The sequence below is a fragment of the Ornithodoros turicata genome, unplaced genomic scaffold, assembly GCF_037126465.1.
Source record: "Ornithodoros turicata isolate Travis unplaced genomic scaffold, ASM3712646v1 ctg00001341.1, whole genome shotgun sequence".
In the NCBI taxonomy this organism is placed as follows: domain Eukaryota; kingdom Metazoa; phylum Arthropoda; class Arachnida; order Ixodida; family Argasidae; genus Ornithodoros; species Ornithodoros turicata.
The window spans coordinates 1-16,398 of NW_026999559.1; the positions used below are offsets into that span (position 1 = coordinate 1).

At 44.7% G+C, this 16,398-nt stretch overlaps 1 protein-coding gene and 1 non-coding gene across 2 annotated transcripts in view; one reads left to right on the forward strand and one right to left on the reverse strand.

Moving 5' to 3' along the window:
* Positions 1 to 6: 6 nt before the first annotated feature.
* Positions 7 to 16,398, forward strand: part of LOC135376841 (protein timeless homolog) — a 44,594-nt gene continuing 28,202 nt past the window's right edge. The window contains exons 1-10 of the mRNA XM_064609292.1: positions 7 to 94; positions 151 to 215; positions 1,808 to 1,876; positions 8,202 to 8,466; positions 9,525 to 9,742; positions 9,913 to 10,016; positions 11,666 to 11,744; positions 11,879 to 12,021; positions 13,217 to 13,358; positions 13,584 to 13,664. Of these exons, the coding sequence (XP_064465362.1) occupies positions 80 to 94; positions 151 to 215; positions 1,808 to 1,876; positions 8,202 to 8,466; positions 9,525 to 9,742; positions 9,913 to 10,016; positions 11,666 to 11,744; positions 11,879 to 12,021; positions 13,217 to 13,358; positions 13,584 to 13,664 (1,181 nt within the window). The 5' untranslated portion in view covers positions 7 to 79. The remainder of the gene's footprint in view (positions 95 to 150; positions 216 to 1,807; positions 1,877 to 8,201; positions 8,467 to 9,524; positions 9,743 to 9,912; positions 10,017 to 11,665; positions 11,745 to 11,878; positions 12,022 to 13,216; positions 13,359 to 13,583; positions 13,665 to 16,398) is intronic.
* On the reverse strand, positions 7,016 to 7,088 carry Trnaa-ggc (transfer RNA alanine (anticodon GGC)). Its single transcript has one exon. It is a non-coding gene; the product is annotated as a tRNA-Ala (tRNA).

The following is a 16,398-nucleotide window of genomic DNA, read 5'->3' on the forward strand; positions in this document are numbered from 1 at the left end:
GGAGGACCTTCTCTTGTACATCTGCACCAGTGATGTGGATCAAGACTACTGCTTTCATGCCCTAGAAATCCTTTCTCTCATGCTCCGTGAACAGGTGTGATGGTCAAAATCAGCCAAGGCCCAGTGTAACGTGCTATTTGTCTGTTTCAGTCACCTCAAGTGCTAGCTAGTGCAGGACAAGGTCGAAGCAACACGGAGAAAATGGAGGACGAGCTGTGAGTATATAAATATTTCTGTAACACAATAGGATTGATCGTCCTATGACATTTAGTGCTGTTAACGTAAAGTGACCATGTTCCTCTGACCCCAAGGCAGGACATGCCAGGTAGGGGGTGATTGAAATAAACAAACCATGGTCTTTGTTTTGCCTGCACCCTGTGCCATTATTATTATAGTTTATTGTATTTTTTGCATTTTATGTATTACCTAGTGCACATGTAAGATGGTTTTGACTAGAATGTCCTGAATTCCGAGATTTCCGCGGCGATCTCTGCGGAATCGAACGTCGTGATTCTCTCACATTAAATTGTCATCTGTTGCGTTCGTTGTTCATCACTCTCGTACCAGGAGCTCCTTCTTGTTGACTGCACGATAAGAGTGGCTGTGTTAGCGCGATGCCCTCGTTTCTCACCACCAAATCTTTTAAACCCAGATACCCCGAATGTTTCATTTTCCTGCCCCATTTGTCCTTCTCGCCTTTCATGTGATGGTTGCTTATGTGGTTCTTTGTACTCCTGTCTGCTTTCTTTGTTGACTTGATTCTGGGAACCTGTTTATTGTACCTTTCTTTGGTTTGTTATATGTACCTATATCGTGTTATGACTCAAAGTCAAGTTCCGAGAATTGGCATCGTGGGACGACCTAGTTGAGAAGTCTTTTGGGAGTAGCTACGCCAGGGAAGAAAAGGAACCATCCCGAAAACAGACCGGCGTTCTCCTTCGGACAATACAGCTGGGACGCAGCGAAGAGGTCAAACAAAGCAGGGGATGTATTCCTGGAATGGAGAAAGCGGGACACTCTCGCCTTCGTTGGTTTTAAAAAAATCCGACATCGGGTGCTCATCGCCTTTCTGTACTTTGGACGTATGTCCGTCACCAGTGTGTACAAGTGATGTAAATATATACTGTGTCACCTTTCCCCGTATTCTGCCTTCCAGCGTCTGTCTCCATTTCCCTGCATAGTTTGTTGGAGTCCGTCTTCATGCTACCCAAACGGCGGAGTTACAATAATCGCAAATGTATTGTTTAACCTGAATAAGTGTGTAACTGGTTAGCATTATGTTTCTGATTCCCTCATTGCGGGCTCCATGACGGTGTTCTTTTGTTTGTTTTCCTCTTTTGACGTACCTGAATTCTTTGTTAAACTTGTACCTCCAATTTTGTCATTATTGCGAGCACTGTGCTGATTGATCATTACACCAAGACCACGCTCCAACCAAGGCGACTTGATGAGCCAAACGTGCGCAAGCGAGATTTGCTTTGCTATGGGAATAGCTCATCAGCCAACACATTAAGAATTTCTGTTGGCTAGAACGAGGAAAGGTGGGAGCCGGGACAGGGCCACGTTGGGGCTAGAACAGCTCCACTGTTTAGCCATATCTTTTTTCATTCAGGGTTCATAGCAGGTGAAATGGGAGAAACACTGTCCCATAAGCAGTCTTGTGGGAGAGCGGTACAATGACAAAGAAATCACTAGCTGTCCTGCCTAATTAGGTTGTCTGTGGTCACTTCATGTCAACTATTTGAGGACTTGCTTCATAATGTTTAGTTTTGTGCCTTAATGCCTCAACATTTTTGTTTGCTTGCAGTGAGCTCCTGAAGATGAGGGAAATGGAGTTGAGCCAGAAAAAGAAGCAAATGCAAGCACGTATGGGCAGGTGAGTGTCACCTGTGTTGGTAGCCACGGCTGTGACCGTATATATGAAGGGGGTTTCAGAGTCCAAACCCTGACAGCAACATATGGGATTCATGCAAGAAAAAAGCACTGTAAAAATTACCTAGCATCTTTCTGTGCTTTTTGCACTTCTTCTTTTCCTTTGTGGATTTCCAGCAAAGCTTTCGAAACAGAGGTTGGAGCATTTCCACTCTGAAGTTGGGAAATGATGTGTGCAGCCAATGTGACTTCCACACCCCATCTATCCACAAAGTCACAGCCACAGTTGGTTTGCGCTGCTAAGAAATGATAATATTAAGAATAATACTAGAAAAGACAACAGGCCAACTTATTTTTTACTAATGGCTCTTGCTTCGATGTAAGTTTGTTGCATGGTTTAATAAGACATTTAATATAAAAGGGTCGTTCAAGGTTGCTCAATACTTTTGCTAAAAAAAATCAGTGAGTTAGTGTAATCGAATAAAACGTTTGGAGGGCAAGGTGCTATCCTTCTCAGATCAGCGACACGTGCGGCAGCGGGCAGGGCGGGGAGCAGTGTGTCTGCAGCATAGGTCGGCATTTTGCTAAGAATTCATTCAACATCACATCATGGTCAGTTTTCCGCAAAGCCCATCACATCACATCACCGTCATAAACCATCACATCACGAGCCCGTAACTCAACTTCAACCTCAGAATTCGTCACTTCATAACCCATCATTCAACTTCAAATTCAGAACTCATCACATCATAAGCCATCATTCAACTTCAACTTCAGAACCCATCACATCATAACCCATCATTCAACTTCAGAACCCACCATCAGAATTCAACTTCAGATCCCATCGCGGTTTTGAAGTTGAATTCCTATGATGGGTTCTGAAGTCGATGATGGATTTTGAAGTTGAAGTCTGTGATGGGGTTTTGAAGTTGAATTCCTATGATGGGTTCTGAAGTCGGTGATGGATTTTGAAGTTGAAGTTTGTGATGGGGTTTTGACGTTGAATTCCTATGATGGGTGCTGAAGACGGTGATGGGGTTTTTGAAGTTGAACTCCAAGAAAGGCCTACGTGGGGTGTTGCCCGGCTGCAGGATTACGACGCTAGCGTCCTGCTGGCCTGTGTTTGCGTGGGTTTCCTGGTAGTGGCAGCAAAAGCGTAAGCGAAGGAGGGGTATGCTGCTTGGAGGGTGCGGTCAGCCTGCACTCGGTTGGACTTGGAAGCAGGGTTTACCAATGAAGGAGGAAAGGGAGGGATGCCACGTTTGATCTCCGCTGTCGCATGTGAACTGCGGAAGGTGTATTGATTGCGCGGTAGGGTTGTTGCACAATATTGCGCTCGTTGTTGACAGATAAATGAGCGCATAGCACATTGCGCGTTTATGTGGCTTCGGGTGACCGCTGATGGGGTTTTGAAGTTGAATACCAACGAAGGCCTACGTTGGTGTGCCCGGCTGCTCGCTGCTGGAGGATTACGACGTTGGCGTCTTCCTCGCCCCTGTTAGCGTGGATTTCCTGGTAGTGGCGGCGAAAGCGTAAGCGGAGGAGGGGTATGCTGTTTGGAGGGTGCGGTCGCCTTGCTCTGGGTTGGGCTTGGAAGCAGGGTGCACCAAGAAAGGAGGAAAGGGAGGGATGCAACGTTTGACCTCCGCTGTCGCATGTGAACGGCGGCGGGAGGTATGTTGCTTACACGGTAGGGTTGTTGCACAATGTTGCGCCCGTTGTTGACAGCTAAGTGAGCGCATAGCACATTGCAGGTTCATGTGGCTTCGTACGATATCCTTGCCTGCCAGCACATTGAACGTTCATATGACTTCGTACGATCGCCGTGTCTGCCGGTACATTGCACGATCATGTGGCTTCGTACGTCTGGCTTTTCTGCCATGCCATTTTTCACTCGTGAAGCGGGGGTATTAGCTTCGGCATCGGAATACATCGTGGCCAGCCACTCAGTATTACATGAGTTCTTGTGACATGATGCTTACTGACACTGGAAATAGCCGTCATGAACGAATTCAGCGACCTGTAATCACCTTCGCTGGACATATGTTTTTACTCTAATTCTTTCATGCAATACACCACTGCAGTGGTTCATCTGGAATCCCAAGCAGGGGGTGTGGTCATTATTACCGCTACTTGATAACAGCTTTACACGTATAATTACCGACATGTCATTAGAGCTGAAACGGCAAGCCCCCTTTTTTGCAGGGGGTGTCGCCAAACTTTTTTCTTTGGGATGGGGGGTGTCACAGGGATGTATCATGGTCTGGATAAATCACTGACACCAAAAACTGAGAATCTGTCCTCGGGAAAAGTGTAACCCATTGTATTCTTTTTCCCCCGAGGAGGGTATATACGGACGAACACTAAGTGAATTCTTAACGACCGAGGCGTTTGGACACATGTAATACATACAGAATGTTAGGCGCAAATTGAAGTGAAGACTGCAATTAGCCCGGAAGACCACCAACTTACAGTCCGTGAAACAGTTTCTTTTCCTCTCTCACAATCTCTAAATAAATATGTGTTGACACAGTTTACAACAATTCCCACTCTTAACTATTTTGATTTGATGTTTGAAACAACCTCTCATCATAATCACTTGACTGTATAGTGTTAGTCACTTTTGAAGTAACTTCGCAAAAGTATCATGACCAAAGTTAGAAATTTCTATTTCGCTTCACGTCCAAGCAGGCAGAACGCACAACGCGAGCTCCTTTCTTTTTATTTTGCTGCTGAAAAATCCGACGACAGTGACCCCGCCTCTTGCACGTGCGCGGCGCCAGCAGCCTGTCTGCTCAACTTGTTGCAGCGCGATGTACTGGATGTACGCAAACGCAATTCCGACGTGCTTCTGAGTTAGGCCGCCGCAGAGCGTTCGTTTGGAGTGCGTGGAGTGCATTTTTTTTTACGGGGAAGGTGATAAGGCCACTGGCAAGGTTCTATGAAATGTGCGCGGAAAATTAGAACTCGCAGAACTTGGAATTCCAATTCTCACTTTGTGCGCAATTGACAAGGTATATTCGGAACTCCGCTCCCAACTTAATTTCGGCATGGTAGCAAGAACTTTCATTTCTCACTTAATTTCATTTTGATAACTTGAAGGTTGTAACTTCATTAAATACTTAGCTTAATGATGTAACTCGTAACTAGCAGCTTTTGGGTGGTAATTAACTTCCCCGCCTCTGCTGAAATGTACTTTATTGGCGATGAATATCTAAGAAATAGCAGCTGCGTGCTCTGATGGAACACTTGTGTCCGATGGATGCTACATGCATGCCGAACACATAATTCCCCAAAACATGACCTATGCACCTCAGATAAATAAGAGACCCATAGTGACCTCTGTGTATTACATAAAAGACGTCCACAAAAACAATGCCAGCCCGATCTTGCCCTATTTGGATCCCAATCACACAAAGGAAAAATAAGCAATCTAAGAAGACACAAAATAAGCCTAATAAAGCACACTTCGTCAGCACGACAGCAATCTACTGTCGTCTAGTAAAACGCGCGTACGCAACTGAAGGCGGAGGCTCAAATCCAAACCCATCCAATATACATATATACGTACATTATAGCTGTAGGCGAGCAAATGAGTCAAACTGAACAACCGCAACGTGCAGACCGCGCGACCACAGAACGCCAAATCGCATCTCGATCTAATCTACCGCTCACATTCGCAACATACAGTTGCCTCCGGCTACATGACATTGCCCTCCGCGCCCGACTACGCTAGAGAGTAACGCGTTCCAAACACTTTCCCTCCCTGCGACCTCCGATACACAACAAGGGGGGGGGGGGGGAAGTCCGCCAGGCATCTGCAGTGTCAGGCCCATACGCCCACACCAGACACGAAACGCGAAGCGTTTACGTTCGCTCGGTGCACTCCAATACACATTTGCCATTCACTCCGCACGCGTTCGCACAAGTAATAGTCACGACACGTGAACGTCATACATCGACTAAACATCGTCGGCTTCAAAACCTATTATGATGACTTCGAAACCTATCCGTCATCTTCAAAATCCATCGCGCAGACTTCAGTTTCAAAACCCATCCCGCTGACTTCCCCTTAAAAACCATTGCGCTGACTTCAAAACCCAACACACGGACTTCGACTTCCAAACCCACACACGCTGACTTCAACTTCAAAACCAATCACGCTGACTTCAACTTCAAATCCCACCACACTGACTTCAACTTCAAAACCCATCACGCGGACTTCAACTTCAAATCCCACCACACTGACTTCAACTTCAAAACCCATCACGCGGACTTCAACTTCAAAACCCATCACACAGACTTCAACTTCAAAACCCGACAGAAAATAAATCAGTTCGACCCTGACTCATGAGGTAGTCGTTTTGTGCGCCTCAGACTGCTGTCATGCCAGTGAATATAGCAGGCATTGAGCAGGCCATCCTCAAGAACCGGTGAGTAACAGTTTTTGGACATTGCAGCCAGTGTAATATTAGTGTTGGCTGTGTCGATACAATCATTCACGAGTGTTTACTGTTCGGCAAAGTCTGGGAAAGATTGGTTCCTCGACACCTCACTTGTGTCAAGAAGTGAGCGTGCATGGCAGTCTCTGAGCAGCTGCTGAACCGGTTTCAATCGTAGGGAACGAATTTTTGCAATCACATGTGATGAAACCTGGGGCCCTATTCTCATCAAAGTAATTGACCTTGATTACTTTGCAATCAAGGTAATTTGCAATTTGGTAATTCTTACAAAGTAATCGATTACTTTGAGAAGAATAGGGTCCCTGGATGCATCATTTCACCCGAGAGACGAAAAGAAGCAGCATGCAATGGCGACATAAGGCTTCCCAGGCACTAAAGAAAAGCAAGATGCAGCCGTCTGCTGGGAAGTCCATGGGAACTGTCTTTTGGGACATGTGAGTTGTCGTCCTTGTGGACTTCATGGAGCAAGGGGTCATGAACATGATTAATGCCCAGTACTACTCCACTTTTATAAAGGGAGCTGTGTGAAACACAATTTGCGAGAAAAGGCCTGCGATGTTGTCCAGGAGCAGAAAGAACTGAAGTTCTGAGGCTGGAACAACATAAAAGGGACAAATACATACAAAGCCTCAAATTGCCTAAGAAATTAACGATGAAAGATGAAAGTCACTGAAAAGGTTAGCCAGCTGTAGGGCTCGAACCCACGTCTTCTGGATTGCCGGTCCAGGGCTCTACCAATTGAGCTAAGCTAACACGCCTTCCCAGCGACTTCCGGGGTGCGTCATCTGAAGGGACAAACCAGCCACTCTCTCTCACTCATCCTCCTTTCACTCTTACATTTTTGCTCACGCGCACAAACACACATTCATACGACGGGATCGACGCAGGCGGCAACTGATGAACATGAAAGAACTGAAGCCCTGGTAGAGCCCTGGACCGGCAATCCAGAAGATGTGAGTTCGAGTCCTACAGCTGGCTAACCTTTTCAGTGACTTTCATCTTTCATCGTTTATTTCTTAGGCAAATTGAGGCCTTGTACGTATTTGTCCCTTTTATGTTGTTGCAGCCTCAGAACATCAGTTCTTTCATGTTCATCAGTTGCTGCCTGCATCGATCTCGTCGTATGAATGTGTGTATGAGTAAGCAAAAATGTAAGAGTGAAAGGAGGATGAGTGAGAGAGTGGCTGGTTTGTCCCTTCAGATGACGCACCCTGGAAGTCGCTGGGAAGGCGTGTTAGCTTCGCTCAATTGGTAGAGCCCTGGACCGGCAATCCAGAAGATGTGGGTTCGAGTCCTACAGCTGGCTTACCTTTTCAGTGACTTTAATCTTTCATTGTTCAGGAGGATCATTCTTTATGGCAATACCCGGCCTCACATGGCGAATTTGACAGTAGCAACGCTGGCTGAAATGTGCTGGGAGGTTTTGCCCCATGCCCCGTACAGCCCAGGTTGCCACAGTGATGGCAGCGGTGCCTCGATGCACACAGTGAATATTTTGAAAAACTGACGTAGTTTGGTGCTTTCAGAATTTTTCATTGTATTTAAAGAAATAAAAGTCTCCGTAAACCTTGAACAACCCTTGTAGATATTGCATATCTCCGGATAAATTTGATGCACTTACGTGCAGCACAGTGTGAGAGATGCTGGGCAGAATACAATGATCAACTGAAGTTCGTGCTTGCAGAGCACATTGTTGCGTCGCTTAAGTAACCATTGTTTCTGCATTTATTGTGAAAGTCAATATCCTCCCAGCTATATTGTCATTTTTTTCTAAAGGTGGCTGATCCATTTAGTTGTGCATCACTTGAAGGTTTATTTTTCCATCATGGCATTCAAAACACCCTTCAATATTTTGTGCTCTTCCAGGCATCCTCGGTTTGGTGGAACTTTTACTGTGCAAAATATGCAGGCCATTGGAGACAACAAGCTGATTGCTCACAGTCCTCTGAACAAGCTCTGTGAAATTGACTTTGATCAAACCAAGTCTTTCCATGCTAAACCAAAGAATAAGCGACCTACAGAAGATGGAAAAATAATGCGAAGGTCGACACTAAACATCCGGCTTTTCTTGAAGAGCCTTTGTGAGGACTTCCTAAAGCTTGCTTATAATCCAATGATGAAGACAGTAAAGGTTAGTTCTGCTTTTGTAGCACAGTGGCAGATAGAACAAATAGATGAGGCAGATCCTTTCTTTTGAGTAGTTTTTGTGCAGTGTTATAGAGGGCATTTCACGAAAAATGAGCCAAAGTTTAAAAAAAAAGTTCATTGCACACCAAAAGGGGGGTAGGATCCATTAGAGGTACAGAGTTGCAATCAACAGGTTTTGTGTCGTTGTATCGCCTGCTACAACTTTCTCATTGACATTTTTGCTCTAATCATTATAATTTTAAAAAATTGCAAATCACATGTGTTGAAATGACCAAATTGTCTTCCCATAATAACAGTGAAAACAACTGGTGGCAGTGTCTCATATCATTCATAGCGACCCGGAGAAGTGTTCATACGCTCCCGAAATATAACACATCATTAGGGCCCTTCTTTTTCTGTGCGGGAAGTCCTGAATTCTGCAGCAGGTAACTATGAATTCTGCATTTTTCCACGGTAAAAGGCAAATTGCTCTAATTCAGACAGAAAATACTCTCTATTACCGTAGCTCATAGTGTGAAGGAACACGGTTACAACTCCAAAAACTTTTGCGACTTAGCATAACAAGGAACATTGTACTTACTTCTGAGAGAGAGTGACGTTTTACTGGCTATCAAGTTGTACTTGGTAAGTGACCTCTCTGCATTTACAGAGTTTACTGTCACACAGAGGTACTTGACAGCTATGGACTCCAGAATCCCAATATGTTAGAGGGTTGTTCCAGCACACAGATGGGCCCACATCACTGCCTGGTGGCCTTATCCAGTTGGCGCATCTACGCAACGCATGCCGACCCAATGCGAGCAAAGTCCGTTCATCACGCGCATAAACTGAGTTAAGCGCGCTGTTTCTGCAAAATTCTGCGCAAAACCTCATATTCCGCAGCAGACCCACAATTCCATGAATTTTTGCGGAATCGCGGAATTGCAGAAAAGGAAGGGCCTGTATCATGTATCATAAGTATATTACTATAATTTGCATTTAGAGACTGATCATATGTTTTGCAGTGGATGCATGCAAGAACGTGATTATTCTTTATTCTAGAGGCACTTGCAGCATAACAAAGCACAGTCCAACGATGAAAGCTACTATTTCTGGTCAGTACAGTTTTTTATGGAGTTCTGCCGGCAAAGCCATTCGGATATTTCTCTTGTGAGTGAGACACTCTCCAAAGAGACTTTCCATTACATTCAAACACAAATGGAGCAGTACTATGAAATGATGGTCACAGAGAAGCGAAAGATTAGGCTCTGGGCCAAACGGTGAGTTCACGGCTGGCGATTCTGCCTGATTTTTGTGCTTCTTTTGGTATCATCTTAAGAGGGTGCTTGTAGCTGGAGGGGGGCCTTAGTCTTCCTTCATTGGGGCTGCCCGAGTAATGGTAAGCGTTGCCACATTGAAGTGTTCATATTGACTTTCCTGCCATCAACAGGCTTCACGTAGCACTGAAAGCCTACAGGGAGCTTGTAAAGAGCCTTGCAGCTATGGACAGCAGCCAAGACGAACGAGTTAAGGAAGCTTCAAGAGTTTTGAAAGGTGCGTGTAGCTTGCATATTTTCTCTGTGTGACTAATTCTCTTGCCGATATTATTTGAATGTTCCTCGTTATGTGCTTTTCAGTGCATGGTGTGTAATTATAGCCTGTGAAGGGGTATTACTGTGAAGGAGCTCATTATTTCATTCCCCACATCACAGCAGTGGAGTAGAGTATCGCCCTTGGCGATGAAACTCCCCATTCATCATCTTGAAGTAAAGTAGTAGTTGTTGTTAGCCTTGCATTTTAGAGTTATACTCTGTAACACACGTTATTGTTCCCCATTTGCATTACCGTCACTTCGGGTAAAATCCAGAAAATAACTTCTCAAAGCGCAAAATTCATCCACCAATACGGGCAGTGGAGAACGCTAAGCACTGCACATTCAACACAGCCACTTGTCATGTTATGTCCACCTGAAATATGAGAAACTTCCTTTTTAATTTGTTTGTTTGTTGATTGTTTTACTACATGCATAGCGAGGAAGCTGCAGGCGAAAGGTAACATAGCTACCTGACAGGTAGCTATTTTCCACCAGATATTGCTAAATTTCACCATATTTTACAGCTCCCGAAAATAAGGCCCAGTAGTTCACCTCAAATTTCTAAAAACAAACAGGGGCCTAGACATTAAAGTGACCATATTCCTTGGATCCCAAGGGAGGGACATTCGGGGGAAACGGTGTGGTGTACTGACAGTCAAGAAATCACGATTTTTTTTTTATTTCTCGTACTCTTTATTTATTTATTTATTTATTCAGAGAGCTCTGCAGCGCCATGAGGCAACTCTTTGGAAGGACTCTTTGTACCGTTATCTTTCTTGTTCTGTTTGTGTCTTACGTACTGCCTTATAGGTGGTGCATACCAAATAATTGACTAGACTGTATTTACTTAAGTATGTCTTAATATTTTCTGGATATCAAGCAACACCACTCTCTCTCTCCCTCTCTCTCCACACCTCTCCACAGAACTTGCACCTCGGTTCCGTCATTGTTGTCAGCACCACGATCAGTGATCATTTAAAGCGAGACCACGCTCCCTCCAAAGCAGCTTGATGAACAAAGCGTGCACAAGCGAGCTCACCTTTCAATAAAGTTTGGACTATATATGAATGGCTGATCAGCCAACCATATGTAGTATTATTGTTCTGTCGGCTAGATGAAGGAAAGATGCGATCCAGTAGAGGGCCATGTAAAAGCCGAAAGCGCTTCCGCTTTTTAGCCACATCATTTTACCATTTGGGTTCATGCAGCCAAAGCGGGACAAAATGCTTTCTCACAAGTAGTTTAATGGGACAGGGGGACTACCACCGTAGAAGTGGTACATGCCCCACCTAAATCGGGATTGTTGTATTCCGTTCATGCGGGATTCCAAGGAGCCCGCAGGAAGGCAGACGTGACGCTCATACTGTCGTGCCCAAGGAATGAACCTGAGCCATTTATTTGTCTGGCTCAAAAAGGGCTTCCGGAACAAGATAACAGAGCCTACAGGTTGCCAAAAGACAGGCCGCTATCATGATACAACATTAGGATAGGCTGCTATCACTACGTATATATCACGGATGTGTGCACACAATGCATTTGACAAGTATTTTGTATTTAATGATGAAATCAATCATCTCATATTTTGTATTTGCCTTTCCATTTTCATTAGGTACCATTTTTTATATGCCTGAGTACAGGGAAGTTGTGCTCTACCTGCTGCTGAACTTCAATGACTGTGTCCAGCCTATGTATGTAAAATGTTGTCTTCCACATGCCTTCAGAAAAGTTTTTCAGAAGTGTTTCTGATAATGCAAACTTACAAAATAACTTCTGAAGTCTCTCCTGTAATGCTGAGCTTATGATCCATGTCCTTGCGTTTCAGATCGTATTTGCGAGACCTTGCTGAAACGGTTCATGTCTACCTGAAAATGCTGGAGCAGTTTGCGAAGCAGACCCGTCACGTAATTGTGCAAGAAAAAAAGAAATCGAAAAAGAAGGCAAAGCCAAAAAAATCTCAACGTCCTGGTAAGTACAAGGAATGACCCCATTTGGTGTGGTAATAAACGTCCATATGGCATCTGTCAAACTTCTCCTGCCATCTTGAGCCGCCTTCTTTTACTGAAATGTCCTAGGCTCGCTTGTAAAGGAAAAGCACTGCAAGGATACAAATCTAGACATGTGTGTCTTCTGCATCTTTCTTTGTTTTCCTACAATTGAACTTCTGTATGCAATAAAGGGATAAGTTGACTTACCCCCTTTTTAGTGTTTTTGTTGCAATGACAGCTACATACCAGTATGTACCTGCCAAAGAAAATTTAGGACCGTATTGCAATTTATTGACCCGCAACAGGAGGGTAAGAAATAGGAAATGCATGTGTGTCAATGGGATGGACAATTCGATCCGGCACCTTTTCTACACCCGCGTACAAATGGTGTAGCTTAAGTTTTGCTATGATGCGGAAATGAACTTCAAAACTCAACTCAAAAACGATGCAAACAGGACATGCATAGGGTAGACACATGCATATATGTTACACATTTTGCATTTGTGTTATTCAAGGACACGCAGCTGCAATTACTTTACCAAATATTCACTTGAAGTTTCCTCGGTTTGCAATTTTTCAACTGAGCCCCTTATTGCATAGAGAGCTTCAATTTTGTTTTCTTTGGAGGAAGCGTCTTACCTGCTTTTAGAATCTCTGTACAAGTTGTCTGAATAGGGGAACCACGGGACTTATTCTGTTCGTCGGAAGCGGGGAGCGCATCGTGCCCTCATAGCATTAGTCCATCCAGCATCTAAATCTATCACTCTTCTCTCTGGTTCACTGCATCCCCTTCTATGGTGTTGTCTCATCGTACAGACGGCTTCACTCGAGTGCATTTGAATCTTGCCTTCTAATGTGTCCAGGCAGTGCAAGTCATCAAGATGTTGAGCCTTTTAATGTTTTTTGGATGTGCTTTATATTTATACCTGAAATACTTTTAGAACAAGGCTGTGCCTTCAGTGTCACACCCATATTAATTATCTTAAGGAGATGAACTGCTTGCTTTGTTTATTTGTGTATCCTGCAAAAGGGAATCCATCCCCCATCTAGGCTGTGTGCACTCTGAGGCCTAAGGGTAGTTGAAAGCTAGCTGGTACTCCTGGGGTTTTCTATTTGTTATGATATGTCCATCTGCTCTTCAGGACCAGTAAGTGATAGGGCCTCTTATTTTACAGCCATCCAAAGAGAGGAAGACGAGCAACTGCTCTGGCTTGAGGTTGCCCCTGACCTTTCAAAGACCATACAAAGAAAAGAAGAGCTTCCTAATGATATTGTTGTCTTTGACCCCACACTGGGCACCTCCGAGGAGGAACACATGTGAGCCTCTACTTTGTTGCATGCTCCTAATGTATCAATTGGCCCAGCATCCTTGCAGAATTGATGCCACACACACACACACATACAAGCTGTGCATGTAAACAATACATCAGTTTTGTCCTTCCCTCCCCCCTCTCTTACTGTCACTTAGATGCTAGGTATAGTATTGTACTGCCTACCACCTGTAGATTCATGCATTGCAGTGGCTCATTTCTGATTTCACAGGCTCGATGCAACTCGGCGAATTGAAAGAGCTTTAAAGTCCAAGAAACCAGCAGAAGCCCTCGCTATACTAAGGAGTGCAAGGTAAATCTTTCTGAGCTGTTGTTAATAATGCACAAATCATCTGAACGCTACGTAAATTGCTATGGGTAGTTTCATTTTAAATCGAACAACGTGTGAAAGTCGTATTTTTTAATTCGCCCAGAAAAAATATGTTAGAGGACAGCTCAAACGACCCAAATCACGCCACGTGCGACGCTCGTGCGTGTAGTAGTTTCCGAGCAGGAGAGGGGGAAAGTCTGAGGCTGCTTGAGCACGCTTTCTTCTGGACCGACTTTGACGGGATCTAGCATCGCTAATTTTATGTCTAGAAACTGGAGGTTTTTTGTGATTATAGGCTGCACCATAGACACTGTCGACTGTCACCCACAGAACTCTGAGAGCCACAGATTTTCTGTTAAAAAATGCCAAACTTGGCGTAAACGTTCAAAAAGGCCAAATTTTGTTACCAATTTGCTTCATGACTGAACCTCTGAGAACATCGAGCTTAGTGCCATTCGATAGGACATTGAAAGAGCTTTCGTGCTGTATAGGATTAATTTTTCTCAGCCCAGTTATTTCTGTGTTATTAGCTTGAGAATCACACATAGTAGGCGAAAATTGCCAATGTTGCATCTCAGTTTTCTCAAAAATGCCATCTTCGATTTCCTTGATTATTTTTCAAAAGGTGGCGTCATGTTTCTACTTTAGATGCCAAGTGAGACAACATTTTATTTTTGCCTGAGAGATGCGCAGCGATTTTTTTTATCAGGCAGGGTGCACGAGGCTGCGGCCTTGCGCGCCCCACCCACGAGCACGCGACTTTCAACCACTTCTTTGCTACAGGTGTCCCGCTGACGGATCAATCAATGACCACACTGCGTGAGCTTGTTGTAGTGTCCCCAGAGCATCACTTTACGTTTACCCAGTGGCCTCCCAGTTCCGTCAGGCTCATTCAAACCGTGGGAGAGTACATGAGTTGCCTGTGTGCCCTTGACGAGAAGCCCCAGTTCGACGAACATACCGACAAAGCAGTGAGAAGAAACGAAGCGCTTCGTAGAGATCTTTATCCACTGGTAACATCTTAGCTTTTGTTTCAGGTTGCCACCAGTCCCCCAGGAGGTGTGAAAGTCACATCCTTTTCATTGGTAAAAGAACGAAGAACAGAAGTTTCGAACAACGTGAAATGTGCCCATTGCGAGATCCCTGCAGGTGGTGGCTGCCACCATTGGATTAGCATCATCCGATAGCTTTATACATGTCCTTTCACATGATATAAAGTGAATGGGTTCAAGCGCATGGATGCCAGAAGGACTACTAAAAACCACACCGAGGGTTTAAGGTACCTACGGCTACCGGAAACGAGGGATTTTAGTTGTGCGTTGTTCTGTCGGAAATTTTGATTCCCACGGTGACACTGACACATCTCGGTGAGGGCGAAAGTGTTATACTTGAGAGCAGCAACTGTCATCACAGCGGTCTTACGGGTTTTGTACCACTCGTCGTGGTTCCGAAATAACGCTACGGACCATAAAACTAATTAAAGAGAGCATGCACACCTTCGGAACTATCACTTATTGCGCCCAAGTTAAGAGGCGACTGCAAACACGCGACCACAAATTTGTATTCTCGGGTGTTGTAACTTTCTGTCCCCTGTGGCCGTAGTTCTGCCTTCTTAATATTAACTCGCACGACAGCCTCATAGCGTATGCATATGTGCATTGCCTCAAGCACATGTGCGGGAGAATAGTGAATATGCGCATGTGCGTATACGCACACGTCGTGCGTGCGAGTCCCATGAAAGTGCATAATAACAAGTTCAAGTCTCCCACGAAAGTATTGCCCTGCGTCTCCAAAGGAAAAAATAAACATACGTACCATAAGTGCAAAATAAGTACATAATGCAACATCTGGGCATCAAATTACAAAGGAAAGACTACGAAGCAAAACGCGCTCGTAAACGTACGAAGAGCGCCTTTGTGTGGAAAAATCGCTCCGCGGAAAGGTAGCCCTACGTCTCAATCAAAAAGAGAAAAGGTGCTTTACCAGCAGCGCAAAGTACCGGCATAATTCTGCCCCTGTGGAATAAATCGTGAAAAATATTCCGGCTTTTTAGAAATAATTAAGATCGAACATGCAAAATTTTCGCGTACCACTCGTGGTTTTGCGATACTAGGCGGGCAAAGAATGCGCTTGAATGCAGTCACTTTATATCATGTGAAAGGTCATGTCTAAAGCTATCGGATGAAGCTAATCCAATGGTGGCAGCCACCACCTGCAGGGGTCTCGCAATGGGCACATTTTACGTTCTTCGAAACTTTCGGTTTTCGTTCTTTTACCAATGAAAAGGATGTGCCTTTCACACTGCCTGAGGGACTGGTGGTAACCTGAAACAAAAGCTAAGGTGTTACCAGTGGATAAATATCTCTACGAAGCGCTTCGTTTCTTCTCACTGCTTTGTCGGTATGTTCGTCGAACTGGGGCTTCTCGTCAAGGGCGCACAGGCAACTCATGTACTCTCCCACGGTTTGAATGAGCCTGACGGAACTGAGAGACCATTGGGTAAACGTAAAGTGATGCTCCTGGGACACTACAACAAGCTCACGCAGTGTCCATGACTTGAAAACCCGAGACGAGGTAGGGACGAAAACAGACATACATAAACACAGCTGAGTTTGAGACCGTGTTTGTGTATGTCTGTTTTCGTCCCTACCTCGTCTCGGGTTTTCAAGTCATGGATCGTCACCACCAGCTCGCTTGCTACCTAACTTTCCTTTCG